The sequence below is a fragment of the Anser brachyrhynchus genome (assembly GCF_964034855.1).
Source record: "Anser brachyrhynchus genome assembly, chromosome: 11".
Classification (NCBI taxonomy): domain Eukaryota; kingdom Metazoa; phylum Chordata; class Aves; order Anseriformes; family Anatidae; genus Anser; species Anser brachyrhynchus.
This window is the reverse complement of record NC_137706.1, coordinates 7,938,525-7,955,502: the sequence shown is the minus strand read 5'-3', so window position 1 is coordinate 7,955,502 and position 16,978 is coordinate 7,938,525. Positions and strand designations below refer to the sequence as shown.

Genomic DNA, 16,978 nt, shown 5'->3' with positions numbered 1-16,978 from the left:
CTGTATAGTTTATTGAACTATCAAGAAGAATCTTGTGATTCTAATTTCCTAAAGATTTCTGAAGATTAATACTGGTACAAACAACAACAACAGAAAACAACTGAAAATTACTAGGTTAGAACAAGTTTAGTTTTTTCTGGACAAGTTTAGTTTTTCTGGGTAACAGTGGGGGACGTTACTCTGTATCTGCTACCTCTCTTCATCTAATCTATGCCTGTTCTGCTTTTTACGCCTTTCCTTCTTCCTATGTATAAATCAGAATAATAAGGAAAAAAAAAAAAACAACTGAAGAAAGCATTGGTCCAGTGTCTTGATTTCTCTTTTTCAATCTTGGATTTTTTACTAGGTATGGTTATCAAATTCAATTTATTTATCTGTTTTCTATTACTAATTTTTATTTTTATTTTAGAGAATGCAATTGGATATTATTTTGACAAGCTTGCAAGATCACACCCATGTAGCTTCTCTGCTTGGATATAGCTCACCATCTGATGCCACCGAAACTTCCTCATTATGCATCAGCTATGGAAATCTCTCCGATCAAACATACACTGTCCAGAGCAGTCATCCAGATACTCATCTAGCAGAAATCTTAATGAAGACTCTTCTAAGGAATTTGGGGTTTTATACTGTATGTATAGGCCTTGTGTTTAATTTTTTTTTAAGTGGTAATGAATTCTGAATATTTGGAAGGGTTAAAAGTTTTTTCCCACTTTCAGAAAACGTTACTCTTTTTGTTTGTGTAAAGCAGCAGTGCCATATATATTTGTCTCTGGAAATAGACTAAAATTAGTTTGCCACCTCTGACATTATGGATCTAATGTTCTTGTAGTGGTGTTTTTTATTTAACTTGGCTTACATGAATGTAGTTGATTTTATATCAGACTGAAGAATTTACTGCTGTTACTTTGGCTGCACTTGTTTTTTTTTTTTTTTTTGGAAGGTAGAATGTAGCACATGTAGTAAGTAGATTGTTGTATGATACCCTTTATGTCAGTATAATCTCAGCAACCAGAGAAAAGACAGCAGGAATGTGAGTCTGTTTAATTAACTTGACACTGGGGAAACTTCCTTGCCAGTAGTTCATCAAGTACAGGTCAGCCATCTTATTATAGCATGTCAAACAGATTATTGTTCCTAGCTGTAGAATAGCATAGGCTGATGAGAAGTTCAAGGAAGCATAAGTGCAAATGACTGACTGTTGCACTTTTTAAATTCAACTGGCTGGTTAAATATAACAGATCTCTTTTAAGACCTGAGATATTTAATTCTCCAGCACAGTATCTCTGTCCACTGAGGGTGAGGGTCAGTAGTTTTAGTTCTTTTCTGTAGACACTCACCAGTCACATAAATTCATCTACTTTCAATTTTCTACTTGAAGCTAACTCCATTTTTTGCTATAGAATTCAGAAAATAGTCGAGCAGCCGTCTACCTTCTGCTCCTTTTACTGCTGTCCTAGATTAAGCAAGGAAGGATTCTGATCTGAAACATTTCTATGTATCAGCCCACAACAAATTCTGAAGGGATATTACTTATTTCAAAATACTGTGATTTGGAAGTCAGAGTGTGGGGAGAGTTACACTATCCAGTCTTCCTTTGCAATGAAATAGAAATACTTATGCATCTGAGAATAACCCTGTTTAGAACAGAAATACTCTCTTGATAGCTATCACAATCACTACCGTGACATTTAAAATGACTGTAATTTTGTTTATCTCATGATTCAGTTAACTTTATCTGATTTCTTCAGTAATCAGAGGTGCATATGCTAAAGGTAAAAAAGTTGTTTTTTTAAGATGGTAGTAAAGTATTACAGCATTTGAAGACTTTTTTTCTTTTATTTTTTTTCTTTTTGTGTAAATAGGATCAAGCCTTTGGAGAACTGGAAAAAAACAGTGACAAATTTTTACTGGGTACATCATCATCAGAAAACAGCCAACCTGCTCATCTTCATGAGCTTTTATGTTCACTGCAGAAACAGTTGCTGGCTTTTTGTCACATCAACAGTGTTAGTGAGGTATGTGCCCTTACTTTTGTTTTAAAAGGGGAAAATTTGCTTCAATGTGTGTGAACACCAGAATGTTGTAACAGTATTTGGAAATTGAACTGATATAGGTAATGAACCCGTAAAAATCATGTACATGATTATGATGTTTGGTGATTGTTTCCTTCCAGAATTCCAGTAGTGTGGCACTGCTTCACAAACACCTTCAGCTTTTATTGCCTCATGCTACAGATATCTATTCGCGTTCTGCAACGCTGCTTAAGGAAAGCTCTTGGAATGGTAGTGTTGGGGAAAAACTGAGAGGTAAATGTGCATGGAAAAATCGGTAATGGAGGTATCGTCAGCTTAGGGCAGTTCTTGTTTGTTTAGATTTGAGTAATAGAACACCTTATTTTCCCTACACATGCATATCACAAGCCTCTTCTCCAAAGGAAGAGATGAATCATCTACCCAAGCATAGCATCTAGTTCATGTTTTTGGTAGGATATTTTGCATATAGAAAAACTACAAAATAAAGAGGATGTTGTCTCTGTTATTGTCTCAGTACTGTTAGTTCTAGATTATTCTTTTTAAAAGTATGTTTTTTTGGAGATTACTGAAAGGCGTAGAAGGGAAATTTGGAATGTATTTATGTTTATTGAACAAACGCAACTCAAAATGTGCTTTTGATACATGTTGAGACAGCTGCAGTATTTTTATGCAGTTCTTTGTGACTTGTTAAGCTGTGCATAGAATATAAATATATTCCGAAATATAACTATTATTTTTTTCCTCTCTCTGTAGATGTAATTTATGTATCTGCAGCTGGTAGTATGTTATCTCAGATTGTCAACTCGTTATTGTTACTGCCAGTGTCAGTAGCTCGTCCTTTGTTGAGTTACCTACTGGATCTGTTGCCACCTTTAGATCGTCTTAATAGACTCTTACCTGCTGCAGCACTTCTAGAAGATCAAGAGTTACAGTGGCCACTTCATGGTAAGTGTAATAACACCCAATCTGAAAAAGAAAGCATGGCATACCACTTTTTATAGAGGAAGTTTTACTTTCCCCTGAGAAAGGACTTTATTTGTAAGCTAAGTGTCTTGCTACATCTTGGTTTTAAATTCTTAAATGTATTAACATCCCTTGCTATGAAATATTTTGAGCTGTGGGCAAACCTCTTTACTGTGTCAGCCCAGAATGTATGTTAGCTTGGCTGGGAATGCAAGAGCAGTATGGGAAACACATATATTGAACTGAAGATACTAAGCTTGTAATACATGAAAATAACTGTTCTTTACTTGTAAATGGAACAGAAATTCTTGCATGATCTATTTACTTTCATGTGCAAATTTAATTTTGCTTTCTGTTATGTACTGCAATTAAATGTTAATTACCTACTACCAGATCCTTCTAATGAAATAGAAAAATGGAGATGAAGTGACAGAAATTTGTGATAGGTGATGTTATATTTATTTGCTATTTGTTGAGGTTTTCATTAATATTTCTGTCATAGTTTTCTGCTTTTGAGTACTGTTTCCAGTGTGCAATGAAGAGCATTCTTGCTATGAGCTATCTAAATCAAAAATAAAAAATAAAGATGTAATTCATTAATACCAGCAAGTTTTGTGCTACAGTTCCTTCTCAATGATCCCTTAATGAAAAGTAAATAAAACCCAACAAGATTTTGGAATAGTAATGGCTTAAAGTTTATATCTGTTATTTCAGAATAAACATGCACAGGTAGTTCACAGAGGAATACTTCATAGAATCATAGAATATCCCGAGTTGGAAGGGACCCATAAGGATCATCTAGTCCAACTCTTGGCACTGCACAGGTCTGCCCAAAGTTTAGACCATGTGCTTTTTCAGGTAAACAGACTAACTGAAATGAAGAACAGAAAAAAATTGTTTTATTTGGTCATAATTGAACTGTTTTCTCATATGGTTCTGAGAAGATGTTGCGAAATTGTAGAATATTCTTTATTAAAAAAATCAGTGATAAGGAGGTAATTGGATATATACTAAGATGACAAAATCCCAAATGAGATGTTAGTTTAGTCAATAAACTCTCATGGTGAGGTAAGAAGGTAAACAATAGAAATTCTCAGGAACCATCTTGTAAGAGAGCACTGCTATAGTCCTTTTTGATCAAGAAATCGAAGACTAGAAAATCTTGCTTGTATCATTTATCTGTGCAAGTTTAGCAGAACCTAAATAAGTTTGTATTGGGCAAAATAGATGTTTGGGCAAAGTTTAAAAGGGCATTTAAACGTTGAGGTTGAATAGTTGTACCGTCAATGATCATGGCTTTTGCTGCTGATGAAACTGAAATGCTAACTGAACAATTCGTCCTAACTGTTCTTTCTTCAAGTTGTTGGCAGATAGGCCAGTCAGCTGTTTACTGGGAAACGTTACCAAGATCTGCAATTAAATTTATTAATTTTATTTATTTATTTATTTTTAAATATGGGTAACAGTGACTAATTTGGTGATTCATTGCTAATACTTGTAGGTGGACCTGAACTAATAGATCCTGCTGGAGTGCCCTTACCACAGCCTGCCCAGTCTTGGGTATGGCTTGTTGATCTAGAGAGAACTGTAGCTCTACTTATTGGGCGGTGTCTTGGTGGCATGCTTCAAGGACCTCCAGTGTCCCCTGAGGAGCAAGATACAGCCTACTGGCTGAAAACTCCCCTTCTCAGTGATGGAGTTGAAATGGATATTCCTCATTTAGGTAAGCTGTTAAATACATGAGTCTAGCTGTCATTGTAAATATTTGTGTTCAGTTTTGAAATTTTCAGATCACGTTTGAGTAAGCTTGTGTACATAGGGTTCATCTTTCAGCTCTCTTGTCTATTTACATAGAAATACCAGAAGATGCAAAATGGCTGTGTAAGTATATATTGTACAAAGGGTGTTGGAAATGCATAAAGAAATTAAAAAAATAAATGCAATTTCTCAGTGCAAGAAGTAGCAGAAATTTCACTGAGTTAATTTTTAAATTTTGTTTTACTGTTAGATGTTCAGCATTATCAGACAAACCAGGGGCTCCATTGTTCATATTTATCATCAAAAAATATCATCTTAAATTGTATTCTGCTTACAAAGTGGAATTTTTATTAATTGTAATTAGATTATTAAAAAAAAAAAAATTAAGTCCTTCTGATTTACCAGAATTGTTGACAGCACTCAGCACGACTAATTCTAGCCAACCTTTCCTATATGAGTAATGTACTTGCTTCTGATTCTGTGGCAAGTTCCTCTTAATTCACATCTCCTCCTTCCTCTGATTCTGAGTAGATTACTTCAAGACTTAATTACAAAACATGGTAGTTTGAAAGGGATCCATGCCTGAAGATGCAATAATCGCAAGCATATGACTACAGGTCAGGTAGAATCAACAATACAGATTCATGATTTTGAAACAGATTGGCTAATGCTTCCAAGTCTCCATACATTTTACACAAATGGTAACTCTGAGTCACTTTTATTCCTTGTCTCATGAGAGTTTGCAGTCAGACAATGAGGTGTATTGATTTTCAATTTTTTTTCCTTTTTTCTGGAATAGAGTGGAGCGTGAAATATGCTTATACACTTGTAAAGGTAGATGCATGTAATCTTCAAAATTTGCAGAGATTAATTCCTTAAGTATTTCCCTTCTGTTAGATAAATGTATGAGCTCCTTATTAGAAGTGGCCTTATCTGGAAATGAGGAACAGAAGCCATTTGATTATAAGCTGAGACCTGAGATTACTGTCTATGTTGATTTGGCCTTGGGTTGTACAAAAGAGCCAGCAAGGAGCCTGTGGATCAGTATGCAAGACTATGCTGTTAGTAAAGGTAAGATGTTGAGAAGTATGTATATGTTAAAAGTATATTACGTGCTTCAGCTACTTGCCTAGTAAAGTCCTGTATTTTCTTTGGCAATGACTTTTAATTCTACAACATGATAAATTTATTTTATTGTCATGTTCACTCGTCCTTCTTTTGTTTTTTCTGCTACTTATTTTTGATACCGATTCCAGTATTTGTCAAGCGTGTAGTTCAATGTTCTTTCCCCCTCCAAACAAGGAAAAAAAGAGTCTTGTTTCCTTATTCAGGTGTTTATGTTTGTTTTCATAGTAGAGCAAGGTGAAACTCGCAATTAAACTGAAAATTTAATGGGGAGGAGGGAGATGGGGGGGAAAGTGGAGTAACTTGTAAAATATGCTAAGAATGGGATGAAGGGGTAACTCCTCTTGTGTTTTTTAAGTCTCCAGGAGGCTGGCATTACAGTATTAATGGTTCTTCATGCTTATTGCACGTAGTCTGCGTTCATGCTCAGGCTTTCCAGGTCTCCTTTTAATGAGATCCACTGAACATTGCTGCTGTGCTGTAACTTTTGCAGGAGCCAGAGATGATTTTCTGTAGCTTTGGCCAAGATAGGCCAGATGAAGAAGACAGAAAATGGTATTGTGTTCCTGTTGAGAGCAATACAGAGAATTCTGTTCTAAAATTCCATGGAATTAGGAATTCCAGTTAAAAAAAAAAAAGCTAGTTGTCTAGTTGAAAAAATCTGAGATGAATGGGCTAATATGTATTATTTGTGTTTTGGAATTGGGTGTTCTAAAAGTTGTTGTGGTTCTGCTCAGTTTAAATTGCAAGTTGATTGAGAGTTGTATGGTGACAGCTAGTGTAGCATCAAATGCAAGATGATGGAACTCACTGAGGAACAGGTATGTTAGACTAAACTTTATACTTAAATCACCAGATAGTTTTTTATGATTTCTAAAGCAGTTTTCAAGGATTCATAAATAACACTTAAGAAAAATAGTGTTATGAAGATATTTTCCCCTGCAGGAAAAAGTATGGAGCCTTGTGGAGTTTTGCTTGGGAGTTCTGTTATTTTATAATGGAACAATATTATTTTCCTATGGTCCTTTTTTAAAGTGGGGAAAAATTACTTTGAAATCAGAATGTTAGTTTCTGAAAATACTGAAGGAACCTTAAATTGGAGACCTGAAAATATCTCTTGTTGATATCAGCAGTGAAGCTTGTGCTTAAGGTCTGTTAAAGTATCTACTTACGGTGATACAGCATTTTCATCATAAGTGAGTCTGCAAAATAATTTTTGAATCTGAATTCAACAGTTTCTAAGAGAGCAGATCATCTCAAATACTGCATGTTTCTAAAGGTGCTCCTTGCAACTCAGTGGCTGGATAAAGGAAAGAGCTCCAGTTGTGTAACCTTGGTGAAACAGAAGTTCAGGTCTTCTGAGCTGAGTTCCTGGCTGGCCAGTCTGTGTGCCCTCACTTGGCTGACTGCTAGACATGACCATCTTGACCAGATCAAAACACGTTTGTCTCTGAAGCATTGTATTTATGAATTGTTGATGCTAAACTTACTTCTTAAACATTAAATGTACTTGTAAATCAGAAGTTTTAAACTGGTGAATATTTTTACATGTTGTCATTGAAAACTTATTTGTTGAAAACGGTAGCTGGTTTTGATAAATCTTTTCTATTTTCAGACTGGGATACTGCAACTTTAAGTAATGAATCACTCCTGGATACTGTGTCCAGATTTGTTCTTGCAGCTCTTCTGAAACATACAAGTTTACTTAGTCAAGCCTGTGGGGAGAGCAGGCAAGTAACTTAAAGCTGCCTTTAAAAGCTCAATTTCAAATTTTCAAAGAAAATTTGTGCAATTTTTTTCAGTTTTGGGTCTTTTTAGTAGGTACCAGCCTGGCAAAGCCTTGGCAGAAGTGTACCGTTGTGTTTATAAAGTTCGGAGTCGCTTGCTTGCCTGCAAGAACATGGAACTTATTCAGACTAGATCATCGTCAAGAGACAGATGGGTAAGACTGGAAATCTCTTGTCAGTTATTCAGGCTATACCTGTGTGTTAAGAAAATACTACCTAATACCTCAGTAGCAGATGAATTCAGTAGATAGGTGAAGATGTTCAAATATTAGTTTCATTTGTTGCAGGATTTTTTGTTCTACCTTGTTTAAAAAAAACTTTCAGGATTTTTCAAATTAAATATACAATGCCTGGTATGATGGCAACTTCTGAATCACTTCACTAAGCCTGGTCAGAACTGATGCTGGAAGTGTTCATTGAATTACTCTATGCTGGGGACGATTAGGCATTACAAGATGGAGAAACCTAATCCTAGTTTAAGGACTGTTAGGATTTTTAATTGCTATTTACAATTTACAAGTGGGATGCTTTTGATCAAGGAGGTTCTTATGTGGCATCAAGATTATGAGGCTTTTTAGCTGTTTTATAAAGCATTACTGAAACTTTTTAAAATAACATAGGTCCATTTCTTTCCTTAAGTTCTGAGAGGGCATTTGTATCTTCATCTGACCTTTCATGGTATGGGTCTAACATGTTTGCAATAGATTCAGCACTTCTAAAAGTATTGGGTGTAGTGAGGGTACACAGGATAGTATGCATACATTAAGTTTGGTGGTTTTCTAGCTCTCCAAGCATACACAGGGTGGTCATTTTACACACGTAGTAAATATGCTGCTTCATGCTCATGCTGTAGCTGTTGTGTATGCTCACAGTAAAGTACTGTGCATGTGTGGTAAGTTCCATTCCTCTTAGAAATCCTCAAGCTTGTTGTGCAAATGCAGCAGAGTAAATCTAAAGGTATGCAGTAGGTGAGTTGCATCAGGAAGATCTCATATTTAATACTTCTGTGAAAAAAACTTCTGTTTTGCATTTGTATGATACACTCTTAATTACAGAATGACTTTAGCAAATCAGAGGCCCTAATAAAATTGTAACAATGGTCTGCTGCTACCAAGACCTTCTGTTCTTTGGGAAAGGGTAAATTCCAGGAGAGGGTCGATGAGTTTTGCTGGTAGGATGTGTGGCCCAAGATTTGTAGGCTGAATTACCTTCTAAAATATTCTAACACCACTAATGTAATTATGTTTTATATTTAAACCTTTGCCATTTTTGGTTTGTCTGCAGTTGTTTTCTGTATTGAAAACTGTCTGTTAGGTACTAAGTACTCTGCTGGTCAGTAGTTATATCGCCAAATTATCTCTTAGGGCTTTTGTAGGAAAATGTAATTTTAAAGCAGTTGCGTCTGGGCTGCTTGTCTCTTTTATATGTGGGATAGTTGGCTGGAGCAGTAGTTTGGCTTTAAATTGCTAGCTTGGCTATCTCTCTTAAAACAAAAAGATTTTTTTTAAATTCCAGTTCTAAGACTACTGCCTTTCTATTGCATTCTATCTTGGGGTGTTGCATCTTTTTAATTTTATTGAAGTAAAAGGGAGGATTCTGTGAATTCAGGACATAAGAATAAAAATGGGAACATACTGGGTATTAATTTAAATAAAAAATGTTATTTATAACAGTGTTGGCCATCAAAGTAAGTTTTATCATACTTGTCCTTTTTAAAGGGAGAGTATTTTATGAGGTAACAGCATATGGTTGCTAACGCTTTTAAATGTTGAAGTGTCAAAGTTTGACAGTCAAGTCCAAGTAAGCCTTAAAAGGAGAGATTTTTTTCCAAAGAGTCTGAATACATGTCATTAGAGGAAATTTAGATTTCCCAACTTAAGTATTTACAGTTTTGAATATAAACAGCTGTTCACATAGTAGCACAAATATCTTTTTGGCAGTAGTTTTTTTCCTATGTACTTTGATGTTCAGCTTTTATTTTGGTGAGAATTAATTCACTGTAGATTTTTATTTTTTTATCAAGATGTTAGATAACCAAGAGTCTGCTGACATTGATACTCAGGAGCATTCTTTTACTCGTACAATTGATGAAGAAGCAGAAATGGAGGAGCAGGCAGAACGTGACAGAGAAGAAGGACACCCAGAACAGGAAGACGAAGAAGAGGAAAGAGAACATGAAGTTATGACAGCTGGTAGTAAGTACTAGTTGTGTATATCAAGAGTGTAATGTGCTTTGGAAGGACAATATATTTTCATCTCAAAGTAGAATGGGGAAAAAAGGATTGAAAAGATAGTGAAATGTTTTTCTTCCTAAACATTGTTAGAAGTTTTTATAAAATGATGTAGTGCTTTTATTGTGTCAGAGTAGTCTTTAGGTCAGTATTTATATATAGGATTTATTGCTGCATTTGTATGTGTTAATCTTGCACGTCATAAACTTTGAAGAGTAATGTTCTGAAGTTTGGAAAAAAATTGCTGTTCGTTACAGTGGACGACTGACTGGATGGAATTCATTTGTATCCTTTAGTATCTTGAATTTATTAAAAACATTGAGGTTTTAGTCAAAGTTTAATAGCTGTAACATTTGCAATACTTTCCCATGGGTTTTCTAAAAAAAATTTAAAAAAAAAAGCTCAATTCTTCAGAAAAAAGACCAAAAAAGGTGAACTTCACAAACTGTTGTTGTTATGCTGACTTGGACTTGTAATTGGAGTCCGTGGGTTAGTTAATTCTTCCAGTTTTAGTGAGGCAGCAGCCAGTCACACTCAGCTGTTTTTCTGTTGTTGCCTTAGTATTCTCAAAGACAGAAGTTGTGTTAGTATTGGAAGATTAAAATGGAATGTATATTTAACCTATAAAAATGGCTGTCTTGGAATATTTTCCATAATTTTTTTTTCTCTTCCAAACACTGTTCCTCTAGATACTGTTAGAATGTAGATCTCTTGCTGGCCTTTTTTGTCACTGCCTATTTTGTTGGCAGTGCTTATATTCCTTGTTAGGACTCCCATATTCCCATTGGGGATCTTTTTGCACCAAAATATGTAACACCTTTAGTTTCTTTATCATGTGTCGTCATATCCACAATGCAGTAGACTTTCCTGAAAGTGCACAATGTGGTTGAAGGGCATGGCATCGTATCGTTTATGATTTTAAAAAGTGTACACGTTACCTGCTCAGCAGATCCAATATGTTTTTGCTGCTTTTTTCTTGAGGGAAGCTGATCCTGATATGCAGAGTTCTATTCCTGTCCTTGATGTCTTGCTTTTTCTAACTGTTAACACCAATTGAGAAAGTGTTTGGATTTATCCTTAGCTTTCCAAAGGGAAGCTGAATGTTTAAAATTAAAATGATTAAATCAAGAGAACTTTAGTTCTTTGGACAGAGATGATGCAATCTCTCACTTCTGTTGAAGAATCTGTGTAAGACGACAACAGAATTAAAGAAGAATTAAGTGAAGGCTGACAATTTTGGTAGCATCTTCATTGTACTAACCAAAGCTAATAACAGCATTCAACTGTTTCAGTATTGAATTACAGATGTGCAGTTCTCTGGTTTACAGATGCATTGCTTTATATGTCTGCTAAAAGGCTAGCATGAAATAATCTCTTTCTCTTTGATAATATCCACATAGCAGTTGGATTGCAGTAAGACATGAAAAGCGTGTTTATTGTTCTGTCAAATTGTATTGTCCCCTTCATTTTAAGCTTAACATTGGGTAAATGCTTTATTTAAGCTGTTTGTGTGACTTCTCTTATAGCTTTGTATTATTGCATTCTTTTAATGTTGGAAAAATAGCTGTTGCTTTTCATAATGGGACATTTTTAGCTTGAGCTAGAGATGAACATTTTGTTCTGTGTAGCTTTGTCTAGAAGTTAAGACCTTCTTTTTGTGTTGCATGTTACAGAAATATTTCAATGTTTCCTATCAGCCCGTGAAGTAGCTCGCAGTCGGGATCGAGATAGGATGAACGCTGGGACAGGGACTAGACTTGATGATCAACCTCCTCAGTCTCAACAGGAACGAAGAATCAGCACTGATCTGACTGAAGGTCAAGATGTGTATACTGCTGCATGCAACTCTGTGATCCACAGATGTGCCTTGTTGATCCTAGGAGTGAGCCCTGTTATTGAGGAACTCCAGAAACGGAGGGAGGATGGACAGTTACAGCAGCCTCCCTCTACTGCTCCTGAGAGTATCGGACTCATGACGAGGTGCGGTTCACTGAATACATAAATATTTAACTCTTCTGTTTCCTTTTCAGTTGATTAAAATAACCTCAGTTTTCCTTTGAGGATTCTTAGAAAAAATCCTCTGAGGATTCTTAGAAAAAAATGGAGCAGTGCTTATGGTTTGGTTTCAGGTTTTTGCTGGTGGTGGTGGTGGTGGTTTTGAGATCAGTGGCTTTTTCTCAGTTTTCTTTGTCCACATTTACTCGATTAAGAGTTTTATTTTTTGTGGCCCATATTATTTTTCAAAGTTGAGCTTACTGATGAATAGTAATTAAGTCCAGATCATCTGGTGTACAGATAATTTTATGTAATTGGGAAAATTCATTATTTTTCCTAAAAATTATTCGTGCGTTTAGGTATTTTATTACCAGGTTTGTATTTTCCTGAACCATAAGCAATGTCTTGTATTGTAATGTCCAAAAACACTGTATATGCTTAAAAAGAAAAGAGTCAAAGTTTATTATGAAAAAATTGTCATTTGTGATTAATTTTAGAAGTATTCCTGATATCTTGGCATGTGCAAGACAGTGTTGTTAGGTGTGGAAGAGTAACAAAATAAAGCCTGACAGCTCATTAAATTTGAGAAGTGTTTAGTTCAGAGAGTATAAATACACCATAAACCAAGATCTTCTTGGTAACAGAACTTTGTTCTAAACTCGGTCCATGTAAACTTCTTATTTCACAAATCGGTGTGTGTGTGTGTTAGAATATAACATGGAAATTATTAAATTTGGATACAGTCCTTGGTAGCTAGTGCTTCTAGTGAACTTCTCAGTCTACTTAAACTTTTAGTGTAGGGAAACTTTGTTGCTGTGACAGTTCCTATTTATTTAATATGAAGGTAGTGATGGGGAGTTCAGAGCAAGATTGTATCTATTCAGTACCCTTTTATTCTTTTTGCCTCCTTTGGGAAGTCTGGTCCCTGAAGCATAAATGTCTGTCTCTCTCATTGTCAAAGTGGCTTTCATCTGGCATATCAACTTTAGGATGCATTTTGTCAGTGTTTTTGTTTTTTTTTTTAAATATAAGTTTGGTGCTTTTTCACCCACTTTCTCTCTGTTTTCTTGTCCTCTTAGTTCAGAAATGTTTATGTATACTGTATGTAATGATCAGTCATTTGAAGTTGCCATTCATTCAGTTGACCGATAAGGGTGGCAAGAAGTAACAAAATTTATTAATACCCTTTATAAGCATAATAACCGAAACCATCAGACCCTTTTTTTCCTCGTTGATGTAGTCTTGTATTGCTCCATGATAGTGTTCTCTCAAATAAAACTGTGGTATCTGCTGAATTTGCCTATCAACTCTTACTTTTGGCTAATACAAGTATTTTCTTTGTGTTTTTTTTCATTGGTACATCTGAGGCAGGAGTGAAAGTCTTACTGCAGAGAGTCGCTCAATCCATGCAAACTCAAACTATAGACTGATTAAGTCAAGAAGTGAATCTGATTTGTCTCAGCCAGAATCAGATGAAGAAGGTTATTCACTGGTGAGTGAAATAGCATTATATGCCTTGGAGTTTATTGGTACATTTTCTAGGAGGGAAATATATCTTAAACATTTGTCATTTGTTCAGTATTATTAGTGTTATGTTTCAGTACAGGGGTCTCTGCCAATAACTATTAACTAGTAACTGCTATTAAGAGAAAGTAAAGGTGGTAAAACAGCAATTTAAATTACTACAGCTCTGTTCATTTTCTTATTTTTGAGGGGGATTTGTATTTTAAACACTCTAATATTATGCACCACATATGTCCACTTAAGGAAATGAGGTTTTTATTACTCTTTTACTCTAGAGTGGAAGACGAAATGTTGATTTGGATTTGGTGTCATCACACAGAAAGAGGGGTAAGTTTTATCAATATCAATTTACCTAAAGAATATTGATCAGAGTAAATACATTAATATTTCTTAAGTTAAAATATGTTTGCAGTTAAATGCGCTAAATTAATGACAGGACATTAAAACTGAGTATTTAAAAATGATGTTGTATGTAATTATTACCTTTTATTTGTTGTGCTAACATTAACTGTTTTGTAGCTTGGTTGTAATGTTTCCTAGGTTATAACCATTTCTTCTAGTTTCTAGAATTGCAGCTCTCTTCTGAAGCAAGTGAGGATTTCCGTGATTTCAAATGAATTTAGAATTCTCACTGTTTTCACTCTCTTAACTTTAAGAAGAAAAAAATGGCAGAGAAGTTCATTATCAAGTTGAATGATCTATTCTTATGCTAACGTTGATAATTTACCTTAAAATGTGCTTTAACATTGAGAACTCTTATCTAGAAAGTACTGCATAATTTGTACATCATCTCAACACCAGCACACCTACAGAACCAAGCAACCACTTCTCCCATTACTCCCATTTAAATCAGATTTTTAACCTTCATTTTGGGGAATCTACATTAGCTGCTTCTCAGGTGGCAATAGACAGAACAAAGGATGCGTGTTTACACAGGAACCAAAAAGTCCTGCTTCACTCTGGATGATGCAGAGTCATTGCTAGAATGACAGATTATGTTTGTTCCATGGTATTTGTTACATTCTTTGTAAAAGGTTAACAGGAATTAGGTCGAGTTAGGGTGTGCTTTAATTATGTAAGCCTGAATGCTGTTAGGTAATTTAAGAGTTCTGGTTTAATGGCCTTCATCATCAAGCAGAGTACTGAGAGGTAGCTTTCTTCTAAAAGTCTTTTAGAATTCTAAGTCACACTATCAGTGGCAACACTCATTATGCTTTAATTTAGTAATGTGGAAAGGAATTCCTTGTACACATATACTCAATTGAACCCATTCAACAAACAAAGAAATTTCCTAGAGCTGTTCATAGTGTGACAGCACGATGTATGTTAGCATTCTCAGTGTTAGGAGATCTGGTAGAGTCTCTGTCAGCAGCACCCTGCTCTCCAACGTACTCTTTGAAGCCACCATTTTTAGCTTTGCTGTTAGAGAACTGATACAGACTCTGTACTCTCTTTACTCTATATCCTAAAAGTAATCCGGGAAATAATCTTGAGTTAGGTCTGAGACGTGGTGTATCGTACAGGTTATGGTTCCTGAACTGTTGGTTAGACTGATGAGGTTGTTGGGTCACAGGTTCCAGGAGCTAAGGAGCAATGCAAGAATAGACTTTATCAGCAAACCAGTGTATGGAAGCTTCTTATAACACAGGAAGGTTCTGTACCAAGTTTGCAATGCAGAGGAGAGAAATGGGGGTAAGTGCAGTTGGTCTATCCAGAATTTAAAGAAGCTCAAATAGCATGCTTCGAAACTGAATATGTACTGCTACCTGTTGTCTTCTTCTGGAGGACTTACTTTGTTGTCCCATCATACTTAAAGGTTTTTAGTCTGGCTTTAACAACTGGAGGTTTGTCAACATACAACAGTGAAAACTTTTCACTCACCCTGGAATGTATATGTGCCCATTTTGGTTGATACCCAGTACCAGACTCATCTAGTGAACACAGGTTCCATTTACTGGAAAACTTTCCTGATACTTACATTAAGGTCAGAAAAAGATCTTCAAAGATCTGTTTGATCAAGCAGAAAAACTATTCAGTGTTGTGCTATTTAAGGCCCTTCATTTCTTATCAGATGTTTGGTTTTGGGAATCCTAGTTGGTCTTCTACAGTTCGAGCATGTCCTGGTGCTTGTTCAAGGCGTAACTTGAAGACATTTTGTATTGTCCACTCGTTACTCCTTATAATATAGCCAGCACTCTGAAGTTCTAGAGGTTCTGCAGTGCATATCAAGGATGTTCTGATTGGTAAAACCCCTCCAGTTTCATCTTTATTCTTGTGATATGCTTCTATATACACTGACAAAGGGGACATTATATTTGCTGTCGCCTCAGCTTGAGGAATGGGGGAAATGTAAATTCTCACAGCATGTTGTCTTTATGCTGTGCTCCATCCCAGTTTGCTGGCAAAAGAGTTCCATAAGACTGAGCTATTTGAATTCGCTGTATTTTTTAAGCATTGAAATATTAAAAGAAGCCTAGTTTTCCATTTATTGTAGGTAAACCACTGTAGGAGTGACCCACAGAAGGCTGTCACTTTGTTCATCAAGATGCTCTCCAGCTTTTAGACATTTATACATTTTAAACATTTTTGTGAGAAACAAGTGCTTTTTAAAAAAATTTTTTAGATGTTCTTTCCATTTGCATTTTTGTGTCTTGTGCTCATTCTGCATATGATCTGCTTTTGAATGGAGGATGTGGAAGGTGTTTATGCTAATAAATCCTAATGAGGAAAATGGGAGAAGGGAAACATGCTTGCCATATGGATGGTAGAGGAGGTGTCTAATTTGGATGCAGAAGATAATCATGAATTGCAGCAGAAGTACATATGGGAAATGCTTCTCAAATTACAATTAACATAAAGCAAAGCCTCCCGTGTTTTCTCATCTCTCTTTCTACAAAACAGAAGTAACCATTGTTGCTTTAAGGAACTTAAGGCTGAAGTTTTCGAACTGTTGTTGGAATGAATGTTGAGTTGGCACAGTTAGGTGGGAAAGAATTGGCATCTTAAAGAACCACGGGAAACACTTCTTATTTTTTTCAAATTAAATTTATGAAGTAATTCAAAGGGAAACAAAGTCAATTATGTTTCCTTTTACATCTGGTTTTGAGAATAAATCTGATTGTAGCAGTCCTTTGAAATATATTTATTCCTTCTAAGTATGTATCCACAAACTGTGCGAAGGAGGTTGACAAGCAGAGCTAATTGGATAGGAAGTTTTTTCTGGAGAAATTTCCTTCTATCACCATTAAATGGTGAATACATTTTCCTGTAAGCTGTGCTATTCTGGAGACTTTAAAGGTGATTTTTCCTAAAATGAATTTCTTCAGTGTATGGGTACTTCTTAACAAGTTTACTAGAATTTAACCACACTGCTTGCTACATAATGGTGTAAGTAGGAAGAAGACCATAGAATTTCCAAGATCCAACTGCTTTTGTTCTCCGGGGTTCATCAGCCTGCTGTAGGGTCCTTTTCATCTGAGTACTAGCTACTGATCACTGTGAACCTAGCCAAGTGTGCAAGGAGCTGTAGATACCCATGCTGCTTTTAAAGGTTAATTGT

At 35.6% G+C, this 16,978-nt stretch overlaps 1 protein-coding gene across 18 annotated transcripts in view; it reads left to right on the top strand.

Moving 5' to 3' along the window:
• The window catches only part of HERC1 (HECT and RLD domain containing E3 ubiquitin protein ligase family member 1), a 124,110-nt gene that overhangs the window by 54,790 nt on the left and 52,342 nt on the right, over positions 1-16,978 (top strand). For 16 of the 18 annotated variants that reach the window (XM_080608188.1, XM_080608189.1, XM_080608192.1 and 13 more), the window contains exons 14-25: positions 410-631; positions 1,866-2,018; positions 2,177-2,309; positions 2,790-2,981; positions 4,501-4,722; positions 5,655-5,828; positions 7,498-7,612; positions 7,701-7,824; positions 9,693-9,864; positions 11,574-11,880; positions 13,267-13,387; positions 13,695-13,746. In XM_080608188.1, coding sequence (XP_080464314.1) covers positions 410-631; positions 1,866-2,018; positions 2,177-2,309; positions 2,790-2,981; positions 4,501-4,722; positions 5,655-5,828; positions 7,498-7,612; positions 7,701-7,824; positions 9,693-9,864; positions 11,574-11,880; positions 13,267-13,387; positions 13,695-13,746 — 1,987 coding nt within the window. The remainder of the gene's footprint in view (positions 1-409; positions 632-1,865; positions 2,019-2,176; positions 2,310-2,789; positions 2,982-4,500; positions 4,723-5,654; positions 5,829-7,497; positions 7,613-7,700; positions 7,825-9,692; positions 9,865-11,573; positions 11,881-13,266; positions 13,388-13,694; positions 13,747-16,978) is intronic. The other 2 variants (XM_080608191.1, XM_080608179.1) reach the window with 2 other exon arrangements.